Source organism: Theobroma cacao, chromosome 7 (genome assembly GCF_000208745.1).
Source record: "Theobroma cacao cultivar B97-61/B2 chromosome 7, Criollo_cocoa_genome_V2, whole genome shotgun sequence".
In the NCBI taxonomy this organism is placed as follows: domain Eukaryota; kingdom Viridiplantae; phylum Streptophyta; class Magnoliopsida; order Malvales; family Malvaceae; genus Theobroma; species Theobroma cacao.
Window position 1 is genome coordinate 9,718,217 of NC_030856.1, and position 19,903 is coordinate 9,738,119.

The window sequence follows — 19,903 nt, forward strand, 5'->3', positions numbered from 1 at the left end:
TATGCATACATATGAATATCTATTATACCACAGTCTAAAATTTTACATCAAGTTAGGCAACTAGATAAATTAAACAACCTAAATATAAAAATATAATATAATTTAAATTTTTATATTTAATTATATATATCTAAATTTAAATATAAATTAGATTGGATCAAGATTATTATTTAATCCATCTAAATTAAATTTCTTAACATTATATTTATCTAATATTTATTCTTTTCTGTAATTTATTTTTTTACCAAAAGCCCATTCAAATTTCTTTAGAAAAACAAAACAGCGGGCCCTTACAAAAAAAAAAGAAGCCCGTTGCGTCGTAGACCAAGACTTGTCAGAGTTTAGACGATCAAATAATTGAGGAAAAACATTTAAAAAATAATTTAAAAAAATGAAGCAACGAACCCTGGCTAGATTTTTCTCACTCTGAAAGGCTCTCGCAAAGGGGGAAGGGAAAATTTTATTTTGAGGGCAAATTTTCCTCAAAAATTAGAAAGGAGATGCGATTGCGGCGGTGCGTGTGGCCGTCCGATGAGAGATCGGCGAAGGAGGACCACCACTGTTGATGGGATTTGTCGAGTTGCAAATGACTTGGCAGCCGAGTCTACTCAGTGAAAAACGCAAGAAAGGCCCTCCCTTAGGCTTAAGAAACCTCGGCAACTCTTGTTACCTTAACAGCGTTCTCCAGTGCCTCACCTATACTCCACCGCTCGCCAATTTCTGCCTCCGCTCCCAACACTCATCCTTCTGCGACGCTTCCGCCTCCAAGAAACCCCGCGACTGCCCCTTCTGTATCCTCGAAGACTGGATTACACGCTCCTTAACCCTCGATCTCACCCTTGACGCGCCCTCCAAGATCCAAAGCTGCATTAAAATCTTCGCCGAGAACTTCCGGTGCGGCCGACAAGAAGACGCGCACGAGTTCTTGCGGTACGTAATCGATGCTTGCCATAACACTTGTCTGCGCTTAAAGAAGTTACGGCGAAAGGGAAGGGATGAAGAAGGAGGAGGAGAAGCGATGAATGGCAATACCGTAGTTAAGCAGATCTTTGGAGGTGCTTTGCAAAGTCAGGTGAAGTGTTTGGGGTGTGGTGGGGAGTCAAATAAAATTGATGAGATTATGGATATTAGCCTTGATGTTTTGAACAGTGCTTCACTTAAAGAAGCCATGCATAAGTTTTTTCAGCCTGAGATTTTGGATGGAAATAATAAGTACAAGTGTGACAAGTAAGTTCACATTTCAACGTAATTAAATTATAATTTGTTAAGTTATCGTGTTGTTTGCTTTTGCGACTTGTTTTTGCTTTTAAGATTGAATAAAAACAAATAATATTTTTGAAGAATATTTAGAATTGGCATTTTTTTCAATTATAATTGAAGTTCCTATTTTTTGTTTTTACCCTTTAAACACCCCCCCGAAAAAAAAGGAAAAAAAAAAAAGAAAAAGCAAGAAGCAAGTAGCAAAAGGATTAATCAACGGAGCCTGATTTTGTTTAGTTACTGGGATTTGATGTTGCTTTTCTTACATGCTTTTACTTTTAAGAAGAGAAAATGCAAAGGAAGAATTTAAAAAATAGTAATGTAGTTTTCTAGGGAACAAAATGTATGGTTTTAACTTTTTTCTATGACATAATTATGTTAGAGTTGGTGTTATATGGTAGTCATTGGTTCACTTTTAATCTATTATGATTTCGTATTTTATTATTGTTTCCCCTTTATATCGATTTTTTAGGAAGAGAAAAACAAATGGCATAAAGCAAGAGACAAAAAGCAACAACCAACTTGAGTCTGATTAAACACTTTGGTTTTTGTTTTTTTTGTTTTTTTTGTTTTTTTTTGTTGTTGTTTGTGAATGAGAAACTTACGGTTGTTTAGTTGTAAGAAATTGGTGGCAGCGAGGAAGCAATTGTCTATACGTCAAGCACCAAATATCCTTGTTATTCAATTGAAGGTAGGTTATGGGTCTTTCTTTAAATTGTTAATCTTGGTTTCCATTTCCATATTCTAGTTGCTTAGTTAGTTGTTTTATTGGTTTTGGGGTAAAGGAGTGATTGTTGGATCGTTGTGGCAGAGATTTGAGGGAATACTTGGTGGGAAGATTGATAGGCTCATTTCATTTGAAGAAGTTCTGGTTCTTTCAAGCTTCATGTGCAAAGCAAGCCAGGTGTGTTAAGTTGCTAACTCAACAAATACGTTTGTTTGTTGGTACGAGTTATAGTTGTAACATTTTATGAATTCTAGAATTGTAGTTTAACTTGGCGAATGGTAATGATATTATAGGAGTTACAAGTTAGCTAATAATATCACTGCATATGATGATATAAATGAATTCCTAAGAAATAATGTACAAAGCTGGGACAATGAGGTCTAATCTTCCAATACATAAATTTGTGTCATTTTCTTTATTTAAATAGTTTTATTATCATGATGGGGTTGTGTAAAAGTAATTCTTGTTACACTACAGCTCTTTAACTCCATGATTTTTTTTCCCTTTGAACGATTTGCGGTGGAATTAGCAGTAAAGTTGAAAACTAAAAGTGTCATTGCTAACTTTTAATGGACTAAACTATTATCAAGCTCTTGCTGTTCTTCTTGCCAGTTTTGGTCATCTAGGGACCAGATGTCAAGTCTGCTTCTTGATAGGATCACTTTTGATATAGAAAAAAAAGGTGGATTATAGAGTTTAATTTAATCGGGATGGCCTATAATACAATGTGAAGGGAGAGAATCTTCAAAATCCTTTTGGATCAAGGAGGCATTTCACTGCTTGCCTCAGGAAGCTTGGGTTTATAGAAGTGCAACAAATACCATTTTAAAGTTTGCTAATTACAATTGCGCTGTTCGTAGAACTCACCAAGGGCTAGAAAGAATGGTGAAGGATTCTCTCTAGTTAAGACGAAACTTTAATGGGTGTTGTGCCGTTAGTCTATAATGAGAATATGCCGTTTATTTTATGGGAAAAGATTCTTAAATATAGTATTAGAGACTAATGCTCTCTTTCAATAAATAGTAAGGCTTGTAAAGAGTGCCTCAGTGGGGCACGATGTGTAAAGGGGGTGTACTAGATAAGACCCTACAGAAATAGAAAAAGAGGAGGTTGAAGAAATAATAAAACGAACTGACACTGAAAAATCATACTTTAACGAGTTTCAAAAATGATCTAGAGAAACTAAAGCTCACATGGAGGAAAACTAGGAAAATGAATGATAATTGATGTAAGATTTTATCTCCATAGTCCAAATAGAAGTGCAAACATCAAAGCCAGCATAGTGGCTCGATTCTTCTATCGGCAATGCATGGGCCTTTACCTCAAAAGCCTCACTAACTCTAGCAATTCTATCACTGTTTTATGCATCTCTCATTTAACACTGACATGTGCCAAAAGAACAATAGTACTGTGCTTTTTTCTAGTAATTGAGCACTGATTTATTTAGTTAGTGAACAACGTAGTAAGAGGTGATCAGCCTTTACTCTCGACAAAAGCAGCATCTAATAAGATTTTCTGTTTATATAAGCTGGTTTCGAAAGTAACAATATGAGATAATGCTGCTGGCAAAACGGGAAGAAGAGTTTGCTAGGAACCACTGCTTTCCAAATGCTCCTCAATGGAGATTTTGTGTAGTATCATTGCCAAAAACTTTCTAAAAGATTTGTTTGTAGTATGTTATTGGCAATATTCCTGTTTAGCTTCCTATAATAATAAACATTTTTCCACTGCAAGTTGTTTCATGCAATATACCTGAACAGTTGTCTAATGATTCAAACTTTTATTCTTAGAATTAAAAGCATCAGATGTAAGTAGAACTTTGGACATCGCACTTTGTTGTTTGTTGTTGTTGTCTTTATTCATACCATAACATTTTAACTCTCTTGGCCATTCTAGCTTGCTTTGTCAACTTCTACCCTAATCTATGCAATCAAAAGCAAAGCAGGCATATACTTGTTTGTGCAATTAAAAGTAAAACAGACATGTACCTGTTTTTTGCCCATGCATTACTCTGTCATTACATCACCCTTTGTTGTCGTCTTTCTACTTTCACTAGGATTGAAGCTGTAAATATTTGCACGGATGTTTAGATGACTAGTGATAGTTATGGTGACAATGGAGGGAAAGTGAGGATGGGATGATATGGAATTCAAAGTTTTGGAGGATGGGGGTGGGTTTCTGCTGACTGAAAGAAGATAACCAATTAGAAAGCTTAGATGAGCATAACAGTAAAGGAAGATGGAGCAGCAGACTAGCACAAGCTGAATAATCTTATCAAGCTGAATCAAGTTACTGGCTTGCTGCTGTGAGAGTGCTGTAGATGTCATATTAGCATTAATTTCTTATGACCTTCATATTTGCTTATGTAGACTAGCTATGTGACCTAATAATTGGGAAATATTATAGCATCTTAATGTGCTTGCTAGCAGTATTTATAGTTTGGCATTTCTAGGATCATCATGAGTGCTTGAATGTCTCAAATATCTGTTTATACTTGGTGAATGGAAAAAATAGCCTTGGACTTTGCTATAGATAACAGGCATGTTTTAGTGGTTAGTGCTTCTTCTAATAAATATTCTATATACTTCACTCATTTCCTTGGTTGGTTAGCAATGTCGTGTAAGTTTATTGCCCTTACGTTAGATGAAGGAAAGTGAATGGTAGTGATTGACAAGGAGGCATGATTTGTTTGAGTTATATCTGCATGTTTCTACCCAATAGAATGTGATACAGTCAGAAACTTTTTCTTTGTTATCCTGTACCAAGTAATGGCTTCTACTTGTTCTATGCAATATATCCCTATATTCTGATTTTTATAATTTTCTTGTTACTTTTAATGCAGGATGCACAACCAGAGTATAACCTATTTGGTACTATTGTCCACTCAGGATACTCACCAGAATCTGGGCACTATTATGCATATATTAAGGTGCTTATGCTATCCTGTTTCTTCAACTTTATATGTATGCTGTAATGCAGCAATATTGAATAGTTGCTGACATTAGTTCACTGTTTGTAAAGGATGCAATGGGCAAGTGGTATTGCTGCAATGATGCCTTTGTCTCACTTTCAACCCTGCAGAACGTTTTGTCAGAGAAGGTTTATATTCTGTTCTTTTCTCGTGCTAACCAAAGGCCAGGGTCTTTCAGTACCACGTTTTCTTCCAATGGAGTTAAACCAAGGGATTCTTATGGAAGCGAGGCATCCAAAATCGTAAAAGCTATTCCTTTGAAACCGGTCCAAGCAAAACTTGGTGTTGAACAATCTTCACCGAAGGATAAGGTTGTAAAGCTGTCTTCAAGCCCACGTGTGAAATTCAATATTTCTGAAAAACCTGGTTCGAAAAAGCTTCCTGTTACAAATAATGGAAAAGTTGACTCTTATAAGACTCAGAACATAACTGTGAATGGAGTTTCAAAGGATTCAATTCATATGGAGAAGAATGAGAAAGATATGTTTTCATTGATGAACAGACACAGTATAGACAAGAGCAGAAAAGTTGATGCTGTTGGTGGTGAAAAAAGCCAACCCCTTGCATTGGCAAATGGAAATTCTATAAAACCAGATCCTTTTGTAGCTAATGGTACTAGGAGCATGGCAGTCACGGGGCAGGTTAATACTGCTCTTGTTGATGCCTGTGATAACTCAGGGCGAAGGAAAAAGTCAGAAAACTCTTGTGATATTTCAGGGCCAAAGAGAAAATCAGAAGATTCTTGTGATACCACAGGGCCAAAGCAAAAATCAGAAGATTCCTGTGTTATCTCAGCGCTAAAGAGAAAATCAGACGATTCATGTAATTTCTCAGGGCCAAAGAGAAAATCAGAACCCTCTTGTGATATTTCAGGACCAAATAGAAAATCAGAAGACTCTTTCTATAAGTCAGGTCCAATGACAAAACCAACAGACACCGGTGTTAACTCAGGGTCAAAGAGAAAATCAAAAGACTCCTCTGATTTCTCCCAGCTGATGGGAAATTCCTGCATTTTGCTGTCCCAAGATGCTCAATCTCGTGCAGAAGTTGAAAATATGAAAGAAATGTATGCTACATTCTATCCCTATTTCTTTAGAGATGCCTTTTGTGGTATAATATATGCTGATTACTCTCTAGGTGCTTCATGTTAGTTGATTGTAATTATGAGGTTGTCTTTCTTTTAATATCATTGTTTTTTTATATTTATTCATGGCTGAAATCTTTCTAAATTGTGAGATTAATTAGTTAGAACTAGGGTATGGCTTAGCTGGTTTAAGTGTTATGGATTTAATCACGCCATATTTTTTACAATCTGTATTACAAGTCGCTTGTCAAGTAGGTGTCCTCTGCTCCCCCTTCCCTGCTGTCGTTAACTTGCATAGATGAGCATGTCACTTTTGTGAACTAGTTTCTCAATTAGTTGGATTATCATCAAATGCTTGTTAGTCTGATTAAATGCTTTATTGATACATATATCAAAATAGTTATCTTTGCTTGTTTATGTTGTACCGCATCTGACAATATCCAAGTTTTAGAAAATTGATTCCCCCAGTGGCTCAATACTTTCTAGTTACATAGGATTTCTTTACAGTTAAGCTATTCATGGTCGTGTTTAACTTGTCAAAAGTTGCTTTTTTATTCACTTAACAACTCTATTATTTTGGCACATTTTCAATTTGATGCAATATTTACCAGGTTGGAAAAAGAAGCTTCTTCAGTTTTGCGATCGTGTGGCTGGTATGATAATGTTTACAGTTTCATGTATTCGAGGAAGAAGTTGTGCGCACTGGAGATTGGAAGCACCCTGAGTGGCAAGGATTTAGAGTAAGCCTTTCTTAAACTGTTATGTAACATGCCTATGTATGCATAATTTTATTCTATGTTCGCTTCAAATATGCATGATTTTCTTTAGGAATTTAGGCACTTTGATGGAGCTTGCATTTGATTCTCTATAGATTTTTATCGAAATTGCTCTAAATTGTTGGTAGGTTTGACAAACTTCGCTGCAGAAACATACTTACAGAGAAAGGCAAGGGGTTTTTTCATTTTAACAACCTTGGGCTGATTTGGCTTTGGATTTAGGTTCCCAAATCCTGGTTTGGACCACAAATACAACGCTGATTGGATTCAGAGTTTTCTGCCCATACTAGCTTTTCAGTCAAAAAGTGCTTTCGGCCGCTGTTTTTGAAACCCCAATATATCCAATTCAAGCAAAATGCCTAATTAGACCTTTTTCGAATTAGCAATTACATTGAATTTAAAGGTTTTTTTTTTCACCTATATTTATTAACTATTGATCGGAATTAAAACTAAACAGATTGTTAATATGTGCATTCCCTTTTTTTCTTTTAATATTTAGTTCGGGTGAGTTCCAGTTTTGCAAGAATGATGTGTGATAGAATGGCAGAGGGTTTGAGAAGTAAAAACTCTTTAAGGAGGAGTATTCAATTCTTAAGGAGCTCAGGTGTAGTGGCTGGAAAGGGAATCGGATAATTGGAAACACAATGCATGATGAGCATGGCAGGGAGGTGAATTGTGCGAAGTATGCAATTGGTGATGTGGGACAGAAGTTGTTGTCTTATGTGAGCATTTAGTTTTGGTTTCAAGATAATTAAATGCAGAGTGAGGACGGGGAAAGCGGGAGACAGTAGAGATCAAGAAAAAAACAGAGGGAAGGGGAGGAAGCCATAAGAAACTTAGAAAGAAAGGCAGAAAGGAATAGGGAGGAGGAGATGCCCAAAAAGTAACCTGTCAGAGTATCTATGGGTACAAGCCATAAATCCCTGACACACACATGTGCAGGCCCAGACACATAGAAAGAGAGAGAGAGAAGTGCTGCTGTGTGGAACTAGCTATGCTCGGACCTCATATTTATAGGCTTTTATGCTTTTGGGGTTAATATTGGGTCTTAACAACCAACTGGCATGTCATTGGCATCCTTTTTCCAGTGAGCTTTAATATTTAACTTTACTTGTCTGCAAATAGGATGCAGGCATTCTTCAGAATGTGTTTGTTTAGGGTGATTGGGCAATTTCAGATGTAATGTTGGTTTTGACAAAGGATGCTATGTGTGTGCATTTGCATTCATTCCCTTTAATTGAGGAGTTCCATTTGTGTGTCCCTTATAATCAGGGGCGGAGCTAGAGCATTTTTAAAGGGGAGGTCAAACAGAAAGAGACACGTATCAGTAAAAGAGAATTTTATATATAATTCAATTCGTTATCATTTAAAAGATTAGATAAAATTGAAAAGACATTGAACATACAAAAAAATGCATATTAATAGTAATGACGGTGTCATATATATATAATCGAATGAAATTATAGAAGAAGTCTTTCTTACTCTTTATGTGCAAGAGTGAAAGAGAAAATAATTTTTTAAAATCAAATGTATTTTTTTTATTTTGTACATTCTATATGAAATATGTAGCGTTTTGAGAAAGCTCTCTTTTTATTTTTTATTGTTTCTTGAATTGCTAATTAATATATTGGGCTATTTGGTTGAATTGTTGAGATATAATATGTTGTGATAGGCTATTAAGCTGGACTGTTAAGATATAATATGTTCTGATAAGCTTAGATTTATATTAAGACTTAGTGGGTTTAGGTTAGTAGGCTTTTTTTTGTTTTTTTAAATTTGATAGGCATAGCATAGTAGGTTAGAATTTATATGATAACTGGTAATATACTGACTGACGGTTGGAGGAATATACTTAGCGAATAAAATATTTTAAAATTTTTAGAAGATCATAACCCGATGATAAGGTCATTTTATTATTTTTTATTTGTATTAATTATGTAATAAAAAATTATTTTAAGAAAGTCATTAAAAATATATAACATATAAAAAATTTTAAAAATTTCTCATAACTGTGGGACCCTTCCCCCCCCCCCTGCTTATATTTACAGTAAGTTTGTGTTATTTTTCCTTTTGAGTACTCTCCTGAGGGCATCTGCATTTATTTTGTTAAATCATTAAAAGAAGGCCTTTTATTTCCTTTGCTAGATGCAGTATTGAAAACTCATATATTTTTTGAATTTGATATTCTACTTTGCTACCCAACAATTCCCCTCCTCTTATTACTGTATCAGTGTTGTTACATTTTGAAAATGGGAAATTTTGATTCATGTCTTCACTACTACTACTACTACTTGTATGCAGGAAGAAGTTGATTGCAGATGCAAAGCCAACTTTTATTCCACAAATACCAGAGTCACTGAAGGAGGAGTTTATCAGACGTCTCCAATCTTTTACCCAAACAAAACGAGAGACTCTGGGTCCTTGAGAGACTTGGCCAGTATTGAAGCAAATAACTTTTCAATCCTCCTCAAGATTCAGTTATTCTAGGTTCTGGTCGATCATGGACGAGACGTCTTGGCTAATAAGGTCCATTCTTGGCAATGCTTTTTGCAGTCTTGTTGCTGGGAATATCGTGGTGTATAATCTGTAATACTAATTGGTGTTTTAGTGAAAGCATATCTTTGGGTGGATGTTCCCGTCTCATTGAGCAACTTCCGGCAATGGTGGAAGACTGCAACATGGTGATGGTAAATGCCCTATTGAATGATTTTAAGATGAAAGGGCTGAGTTGATCTATATTTATATATATAGCCTTAAGTTTTGATCTTGGAGGCCTTGAAGTTGGTTTTTCTGGCAGAGAAGTGAGGAATCTTATTCATTTTGTACGATATCTTCTTTGGAAAAAAACAAAATTCTTGATTTTATGGAAGCATTACAATTTAGCCATCAAAATGTGGTCAGATGATATAGTTAATGCCCTGTGTACGTATTTCTATGAAACGAGTTAAATACCCCGTGCAGGATGGTTGTAAGTATTATGGAGTTTTCCATTTTCTTATCAGTCTTCACTTTAAATGCTATGATTCTGTTATTGCGTTTGCCTATTTGTTTGGAACAGGAGTGAAACTGACCTTTGCACTCATTGATTTTCATTCTAGTTAGAGCTCAATAATTAAGGGATAGATTAGCGTTCAATTATATGGATTAAGACTTAAGGCCAAAACAAATTGAGGTGGTTTGGTCAATGTTTATAGTCACGTTTGAATTATATTTTTGGTCTATTAGTGATGGAAAAAATTATCTTCAATTTTTAAACCTTCTTATTTAATATTAAAATTTCTAGATAATTTTTAGGAAATACCAAAACAATTACATAATAGAATTAATCCCACTGTCCCCCTGTTCATTCATCCTACTGTTAGATGATAAGCAATGCTTACATGTTGACAAACTGCTAAGTCTTCGCCAATAAAATTGGATTCCTCAAACTTTGTTCACAATATTGATTATCTTTCTAGGCATTGAATGTAGGAATCAGAACATGCGGCATTTGGCCAACCAAATGTCGTTTCTGAAAACTAAAACAAAAAAAGAAATCTTGGCTTTTATTAAAACCGTACGTCGGTTGCCTCCATCCTAGATCTTGACGAACGAAGGCTTCCATGAGAATTAGCTATAGATAGGACGCATTTCCCTTTGCCTTGACATTGCACCAAAAAAGGAACTCTACAAATACCATCACAAAGAAAGAAGAAGCTTAATTAGGTTGCTTAGCAATGGCAGACCAAGTTGTTCTCCTGAATTTTCAGCCTAGCCCTTATGCCACAAGAGTGAGGATATATAGCTCTGGCAGAGAAGGGAGTAGAATATGAGACAAAGGAAGAGGATTTGTTCAACAGCAAGAGCCAGCCGCTTCTCAAGATGAACCCCATTCATAAGAAAGTCCCGGTTTTGATTCACAAAGAAAGACCCATATGTGAATCACTCATCTTACTTGAATACATTGATGAGGTTTGGAATCACGATTCCCCGTTGCTGCCTTCTGATCATTACCAGAGAGCTCATGCCAGGTTTTGGGCTAATTATATCGACCAAAAGTTAAACTATACATCCTTTCTTTATTAAGCAAACTATAAAAACAGATCCTACGACTTCAGATGAGTTATAAATTCATCTCTTGAGAAAAATGACATTTAATTATCTTGGGGTTAAATTTGTTAAATTATCGTTTGAGAATACTAGGCTTTTTTTTTTAAGTCTCATTAGCATTATTTTTGGATGATTTTATGATTAAGAAGGGATTGTGAACGCAGATTTTCGCAATTGGAAGCAAGTTATGGACATCAGCAAGTGATGAAGCCAAGAAGGCAGCAAAGGAACTGGTAGAAAACTTGAAAACATTGGAAGAAGAGCTTGGAGAGAAGCCATATTTCGGGGGTGACACCTTTAGCTTTGTAGACTTTGCTCTGATTGCATTCTCCAGCTTTTTCCATTCATTTGAGACCCTTGGAAACTTCAGCATGGAAGCTGAGTGCCCTAGGCTTGTGGCATGGGCAAACAGATGCATGGAAAGGGAGAGTGTCTCTAAGTCTTTGTTTGACAAATTCAAGACCCATGAAGCAGTTCTAGGGCTCAAAAAGATGTCGGGTTCTGATTGAGAGAATTGATTTCATGAAGCTATAGTTCAATAATAACAAGGGTTATGCCATGCGTGAAGCATGTGTAAAACTTTTTATTTGATTTTATAATTTGTTTTCTTATGTTTGTTCTCCCTTTGAGATTGCAAGCTGCTCATTTCGTTGTTATTACTTGAGAAATAAAATTTTACTTGTTATCGGATATTCTCGAGAAAAAAAGAAACGATCAAGGAAAGCTGAATGCCGGTTGTGCTTGTTTTTTGTATGATTAGATTCATTCATTCATGTTGTGAATAGCCACAACTTAGATAAAGGTCTAAGGAATCTCACCTAAGTTCTGCCCTTGTCAAAAAAAGCCCAACCAAATCAAACTTCTAACAAAGAGCCTGCAACTCTACATACTCTATTCTACATTTTGATCCACCAGCTAGTAAAATTTTACATCACCCCTGTCCCCTATAACTCGACGACCCCAAGATAATAAAAATTTTACTTCACAGCATGTAGTTGCCATTTATCTGTATTCAGCTTCTGTAGAACTTCTCACAATTACATTTTGTTTCTTGAATTTTCAACTAATTAGCGATTGATCGAGATAAACTCTAAAGTCAATGACAAACCTTCTTAAATCATAACACCTTACCTAGTCATTATCACTATAGGCTTGTACTTGTAAACTAGATTTTGAGGACATGAGGATTCCTTATCCTGGTGCTCCCTTTAGGTATCTCAGTACACTAGGAGCAACTTGTAAGTGAAGGTTGCTTAGTTTATCCATGAATTTGGAAAGTGGCTGAATTGCATATGAGATATCAGGTCCTCTGAAAGTCAAATAAAGCAACTTTCCTGCCAATTGTCAGTAGACAATAGCATCCTTTAATGGATAAGGTTGCTTACTTTTGTCCATGAACTATACCTTTTGTTAATTTCTAGTAGTAATCAATGGGATATTCAATAAAAATGCAATAAAAATTTTTGTCTATTGTGAGAAAACGTTGATACAAAACACAAGGAACCAAATACTTCAAGGTGTGTGTAGGTTGGGAGTTTGTGAAAAAAACAGTTCATATGGAATCTTGTTTTCTAGTGTTGGAGTAGAAATTTTGTTGATAATGCGTGTGAAGATTGAACAGAAGCTCCCTAAAGCCTTAGAGATAATGAAGATTGAAATAGAATGGATCTAGCTATTATCAATAAGTGTGCATCATTTCTTTTAAAGAATAAAATTCTATTATATTGAACTCAAGTCCATTATTCGACTTTTTGATCTTCATTGATTCATTGAACTGATTACAAATCATATTATAGAAAGAAAGGATTATAGTGAAAACATCAGATTTGGACCTCATTAAGAAACTAAGTCTTTGTAAATTTGGTAGAGTCATTCACAACAATAAAAAAATAATGATGATCAGCAATGGAAAGGGTGAAATATGATCTCAAATATATATGTGAATTAATTCAAAAGCTTTTACAGTTATTTGAATGTGAACAAACTAAAGTTTTGATTATGGGTATAGATTACGTCATAGCAATTTGAGTTAGCGTTGATGGGATTAATGATTGAATTAATTTAATATATGTAATTTCAATAATTTTTTTAAAAATATTGAATAAATGTTCATTAATTAATACATGTTTTGAGCTTATAATTATAATTATTATATAGCTATCAATTTGTTACCCAAAGTATATAGGCATTTTGAACGTAAAAAAAGTACATGAAAATTAATTCTTTACATTATATGGGTTAAGGCTTAAGACGAAAACAAATTGATCACATAATTGAGGTGGTTTAGTCTATGTTTATAGTCAAGTTTACATTATTTTTTTGGTCTATTAGTGATGTTTGATAATAAATTCAATTTAAACATATTTATTTATTAAGATTTCTAGACTTTTAGGTAATACCAAAACAATAATAGAAGTCCCATCTTCAGATGATAAGCAATGATTCCAAGTTGACAGCATTGCTAAGTCTCCACAATAGAATTGAATTCCTCTAACTTTTGTTTAGTTCAACTGGCCATACAAAAGTACAAAGCACGATCCCCGTTGAATTCGCAAAGTTTTCTTCTTCTTTTTCTTGTTGCACGATATTGTGTTTCGATTTGTTTTCAAGACATTGGATGCATGAATAGGAACAGAACATTTGACCAACCAAATGTCCCTTCTGCAAACGATATAAAAAGAAAATCTCCAGCTGTATGGCGGCTGCCTCAATCCTAGACCTTGACAACCAAAAGCTGCCATTGGAATTAGCTATAAATAAGACACATTTCCCTTTGCCCTAACGTTGCAACAAAAAGATCTCCAAATACCATCACAAATAGCTAAGAGGCTTAATTTTGGTTGCTTAGAAATGGCAGATCAAGTTGTTCTCCTGAATTTTCAGCCTGGCCCTTATGCCACAAGAGTAAGAGGATAGCCTTGGCAGAGAAGGGAGTGGAATTTGAGACAGAGGAAGAGGATGTATTCAACAGCAAGAGCCGACTGCTTCTAAAGATGAACCCCATTCATAAGAAAGTCCCAGTTTTGATTCACAAGGAAAGACCCATATGTGAATCACTCATCATAGTTGAATACATTGATAAGGTTTGGAATCACGATGCCCCATTGCTGCCTTCTGATCATTACCAGAGAGCTCATGCCAGGTTTTGGGCTAATTATATTGACCAAAAGGTAAACTATATATCCTTCATTTATTGATTAAACTATAAAAAGAAATCCTACGATTTGAAATGAGTTAAATTTATCTCTTCAGAAAAATGACATTTAATTATCTTGGGGTTAAATTTCTTAAATTATGGTTTTAAAATACTGGTCTTTTTCTTTTTAGGTCTCATTAGCATTATTTTTGGATGATTTTATGACTAAGAAGGGATTATGAACACAGATTTTCCCTATTGGAAGCAAGTTATGGACATCAACAAGTGATGAAGCCAAGAAGGCAGCGAAGGAATTGGTAGAAAGCTTCAAAACATTGGAAAAAGAGCTTGGAGAGAAGCCGTCTTTCGGGGGCGACACCTTTAGCTTTGTAGACTTAGATCTGATTGCATTCTCCAGCCTTTTCCATTCATTCGAGGCCCTTGGAAACTTCAGAATGGAAGCTGAGTGCCCTAGGCTTGTGGCATGGGCAAACAGATGCATGGAAAAAGAGTCTTTATTTGACAAATTCAAGACCTACGAAGCAGCTCTAGGGCTCAAAAAGATGTTGGGTTTGATTGAGAGACATTGATTTCATGAAGCTATAACGTTAGCAAATTTACCACGTCAACATTGATGTCATCATCTCTAAATCCAAGAGTTTATGTTGAAAGGTAAGTCACAATTTGGTAATGAAGGTGTTCGAAGAGCAAGCGGGAAGCTTCAACTTTGAAAGTGAAGAAAGGCACTTGGAGCGAAACAATGGTGTTTCTTGACTGGATAGGCTAAGCTTTCATAACGTGTCGTTTTATTCTTTTATTTTTTTAAGTCTGTTGTATCCAAAACAATGTTGCTCATGTCGTTTGGCTTAGTTGACTTTAGTCTTATGCGCATCTTATGGTGTCATTTTAATCTACTTTCCATTTTCTGTTTCAAAGCTTAACAGCCATGGTTTGTTTGTTTGTTTCATTTTACTGCTGAGCTATTCATTAGTTAGTGTGAAATTTGTTATTCGATCCGGTTCATTAGGAAACGTTTGAATTGTCAGAATATAAATACTAGAATGAGAAATGAAAACTTTGCTTTTTGGCTAGATATCTTATTCTACTGCTTCAAATTTCTTTTTGCTTCATCTTCTTCTCTGTTTTATTAAGCTACTGCTTCCATTAATTTACCTGGAAAACTCAGTTTCTATTTTCTTCAATTAGTATCAAAGCATTATATGTGATCTTAAGGGACTGAAGTTCAACTTCATCATGACTTCAGGCTTTAACTCATCTGCTCTTCCAAGATTTACTAGAGAAAATTACTCTTTTAGGTGTGTGAAAATAGAGTTGTACCTCAGGGCTTTCACTCTTTGGGAAGTTGTGGAATCTGATGAAGAGCCTGTTCAGATAAGAGCTAATCTGACCATTGCTCGATTAGGCAATTTGAGGAGGACAAATCCAAAAGGTACAAAACTTTGTCATGCCTTCATTCAGCTTTATCTGATGAAATATTTACTAGAGTTATGCATTTAAGAACTCCTAAGCAAGTTTGGGATTACTTGAGTGATGAGTATTTTAGAAGTGAAAGAATTAGGCAGATTTAGGTATTTAATTTTACTCAGAAATTTGAAATGCTTAGAATGGAGGACAATGAAAACAAAAAAGAATTTTCTGAAAAAATGATGGGACTAGTGAACCAATTGAGGTTACTAGGGAGGGAGATAATAGAAGAAAGATTAGTGAGCAAAATGTTGGTTAGTTTGCCTGAAAAATATGATTCTAAGGTTTCTCCATTAGAGGATTCTATAGATCTTGCTCAGGTAACACCAAATGAACTAGTTAATACACTATAGGGTCTTAAACAGAGGAGAGAATTTAGGTAGAGAAGTCCAGCAGATTTTGCCTTAGTAGCTAAAACTAAGAATGTGAAGATGAGTGGTAATAGCTTCAAGGGTAGTTCAGCTGATAAGAAAAACAAAGGTAGAAAGAATAGAGATACTCGACAGAGAGATCAGAAGAAAGAATTTCCACCATGTCAACATCGTAAGAAAACCAATCACATAGAGAAATACTATTTGTTTAGGCCTAATGTAAGATGTAAGGCTTGTAATCAACAAGGTCATGTTGAAAAGGTCTATAAAAATCATTCTAAAATATCTAAAAAAGCTGCTGTTGTTGAACAAGTAGAAGGAGACACTAATGAGGTTTTGTTTATGGCAACAATTGGTAAGAATTCTAGCAAAACCAATGTTTGGTTACTGGACAATTCTTGTTCACATCATTTGATAGGTAACAAATCTCTTTTCACTACTCTTGACACAAGCTTTAAGACAAAAGTAAAGATAGGAGATGGGAATTATCTGGACATTTTAGGAGTATGTACTATTAATATTAAGATAGCTTCAAGTAATACAAGTATTACAAGTGTGCATCATGTTCCTGATGCTGATCATAATCTGTTGAGTGTGGGACAATTGGCTAGGGAACATTATACTATTCTATTTAAAGATGATGGTTGCAAAGTGTTTGATTCTCAAGATAATGAGCTGTTTATAGTTGCTATGAAGAACAATTGCTATCCTTTGAATTTGGCCAATGCTGCTCACTTGGCTTTATACAATGAGTTGGATATGTTTAAAGTATGGCATAAAAGAATTGGCCATGTTAACTACAATACATTGACACTTATTATCACAACCCGAAACTCTCTTCGAGCCCGTGACAACCGTTGCGGTGCCCCGATGGGCACTCATTTCTCGGAATACCAACCAAAATCCCGCAAGGCTTAATATCAGTTTCTCATTTCCCCTAGTGAGTAACCGTTGCTAAATATTATGTTTCAAAGGATTTTGAGCTATTTCCAACTTAAAACAGATAAAATAAAAGTTTTCATCTCCAAGGGCATTTTGGTCATTTTTCACTGAAAAATTTTGAAACCAATTAAAAATTTAGTAAGCAAGTACTAATCACATAATTCACAATCAAAAATAAGTTTAAGCATCTAAAATCTTTATTTAAAATGAAATTATAATTATTTGAATATATTAAAAAGATAAAACAAAATTTCAATAAAATATTTATTTTTTTATAAATAGTAATTTTAGAGTTATACGTAAATACTTTTTGAAACGTAAAAATAAAATAAATTCATTCATACTGTAACGTAATACACTAGAGTATTTAAATTAATTTAAATTTACAATATCAAGTGGTCCCACAAATAACTAGAATAAAGAAAACTGTGAACCTACAGTGTGGAGGACGTTAATCCAATAGAAGCCCTCAATGGAATCAGCTATCTATAGCCTACTCGGAGCCTGAAATGGGTGGAAAGGAGGGTGGTGAGATTATAAAATCTCAATAAGTAAACAAACATCATTTAAATAAGCTAAAGCCGAGTAAAAGGAGACAATTAAAATATCTCATCATTTTTAAGTATTTCACAATTTGAAAATTTATCCCAACCCATGCAAACGGTTGTATTTCATTTAATTTCTCATTAAGGCTTATGACTTTCATAAACATTTAGCTCATGCCATCAAATAGTACTCGATGACACATTGATCAGAGGCGTACACTTGAGCCCGCCAAGGCTGTTAAAAATTCATATTTCACATAAAACACATTTTTCGTTGGATATCACAGTCGTTCCTTGGCGTTGGCTGAGTTCACCATCACGTGGTGGTTCGGCGTAAAGTGAACTCAAATATCACCTCAGGAGCTACCCTACGCGTCTCTATAACCGAGGTGAGCACATATAAACGGGGTTATCGTGCCCTTCTTATAGGCTGGTCCACGGAACTCGCCTACTGTAGTAAGCTAATAATTATCTCACAAATCAATAAAATTCAATAACATGATATGGCAATTATTGTAATTCACAGCCTTTCAAGGCTAAATACATATTTCATATATTTCAACACAAATATTAATTCAACAATTCATGCAAATATTGTCATAAGCCATTTGATTCAAATCATAAATTTTACAACACAATAAATGGTCTCCAATTACTCTGTTTTTCAAAATCATTATTCAATTTCAAGACAATTTATAAAATCTTTTCATGTAAACACATTTTGTTTGTAAAACACAAAGATTTACCATTTAAACTTATTTTTCATAAAATTTCACCAAAACTGATTAAAAACATACTTTAAATAATTAAAATGATGGTAAGGTTACTCACCTCACAATAGCGGGATTTCTACGTCGCTATTGATTCGTATACGCATGCAATTATTCCTAATTGCCCGTCACCTACTTCGTTCAACATGCTTTCCTAGCAACCATTTAAATTCAATACATTTAGTGTATCAATTCTACTTTTCTTTCTCTCATTCTATCATAATTTCACTCACCTAATTCACATCTTAATACATTTTTACTATAATTGATTTCATCCTTCGTTCACATAATTCTTTAGATTATTAACACCGGTAACTTATTTATGGTATTAAGTGCCTATTTCAACCTTCTAAGCAACTTAAATTTACTTCATATCACCAACTAACTAATGCATAATTAAATAAAATAAGCTAGCCTCCATATAGTCCAATTTCAAAATAAGTCATGGTGAAGAGTAAAGAAATTTTACCCAATTAAGCTAGGTTGGCCCAAATCTCCACCTTCCTTTTCTTTTGGATTTTTCTTCCTTTGTTGTTTTTGGACTCTTATTCATGGACTTCTCCCATTTCTTTTTAATTGGACCATGCCCATTTTCCTTTCTTGTTATTTTCTTTTCTTTTCTTTTCTTTCCTCCACCGTCCAGCAGCCCTTGTTATCTTTCTTTTTTTTCTTTTCACATGCTCAACCCGTCCCACTATCTTCCTCTCTCTCCCTCTCACAGCCGGCCACAATTTCTTGCTTCTTTCAACCAATAATTTTCAGCAGCTAAAGCTGTTCATATTGGCTTCAAAATCAGCAGCTAAGTTGCACTTTTCCCTCCAAAAATTTACTGCCAAAACAACAACAATTAACCATCAAAATAGCACCTCAAACCTTAAATTTTTTGCTGCAATATTCTGCTCTTTTTGGCCTCCAAAATCAGCAGCAAAGCTGCACTTTTCAGCCTCCAAAATCAGCCCTTAAATGACTCTCTTTTCCTTCTGGAATGGTAGCAAAAACAGCCCCTCAACTCAGCTCTCTTTTCCTTTTATTTTTCTTTCTCACGCACGGTTTTCTCTTCCTCTTTTTTTTTCTTTCTCTCGGCTCCTTCTTTGTTCTTTTGTTTCTCTTTTACTCTCCCTCAACCGACCTCTCTTCTTCTTTGTCTTCTTTACTTAGCTTACTCAATTACATATTAGTATATAATATATATATATATATATAATTAATATATATATATTATTTTTTCTTGAATGTTCCACAAACTTCCACATTGTTCCAACATGGTCGGCCACATCACAAATTTTTTTTCTTCCTTCACTTTTTGCTCCACATGGCCTATCTCCCTTTTATTGTCAAGCTTGTCAATTTAGAAAGCAGACAAGGAAACCATTTCCTAAAAAAAGAAGATGGAAGGCTACCAAGAAGCTTGAATTGGTGCATACAGACCTTAGTGGTCTAATGAAGATTGCTTCACTCAGTGGAAGCAGGTATTATATCATCTTATTGATGATTATACAAAGTATTACTGGATATGTTTCTTGAAGCAGAAATCTGAAGCATTGAGCTACTTTAGGAAGTTTAAGGTAGCTGCTGAGAATTTCTCAGGTCAGAGTGTAAGAACTTTGAGAACTAACAATGGCAAGGAGTATACATCTGCTGAGTTTGAGTAGTACCTTGAGTCTTTGGGAATCCAGCATCAGCTAACTATATCATATAAGCCTCAGCAGAATGGAAAAGCTGAGAGAATGAATAGAACTTTAGTTGA

The 19,903-nt window shown here is 34.8% G+C and overlaps 1 protein-coding gene and 2 pseudogenes across 1 annotated transcript; all 3 read left to right on the plus strand.

The window, feature by feature from the left end:
- On the plus strand, positions 371-9,862 carry LOC18594537 (ubiquitin carboxyl-terminal hydrolase 25). Its single transcript, XM_007022126.2, has 7 exons — positions 371-1,227; positions 1,876-1,951; positions 2,072-2,164; positions 4,830-4,916; positions 5,009-6,024; positions 6,654-6,782; positions 9,120-9,862. The coding sequence occupies exons 1-7, from the start codon at positions 566-568 to the stop codon at positions 9,241-9,243; spliced, it is 2,187 nt and encodes a 728-aa protein (XP_007022188.2). The 5' UTR covers positions 371-565; the 3' UTR covers positions 9,244-9,862.
- On the plus strand, positions 10,421-11,464 carry LOC18594538 (annotated as a pseudogene).
- Positions 13,728-14,862, plus strand: LOC18594539 (annotated as a pseudogene).

What these genes read in the sequence shown, in the direction of transcription:
- LOC18594537 (XM_007022126.2), top strand. Translation starts at nt 566, where the DNA reads ATGGGATTTGTCGAGTTGCAAATGACTTGGCAGCCGAGTCTACTCAGT. An exon ending in GTTGAAAATATGAAAGAAAT is followed by an intron (nt 6,025 to 6,653) that starts GTATGCTACATT and finishes AATATTTACCAG; the next exon opens with GTTGGAAAAAGAAGCTTCTT. An exon ending in CTGAGTGGCAAGGATTTAGA is followed by an intron (nt 6,783 to 9,119) that starts GTAAGCCTTTCT and finishes ACTTGTATGCAG; the next exon opens with GAAGAAGTTGATTGCAGATG.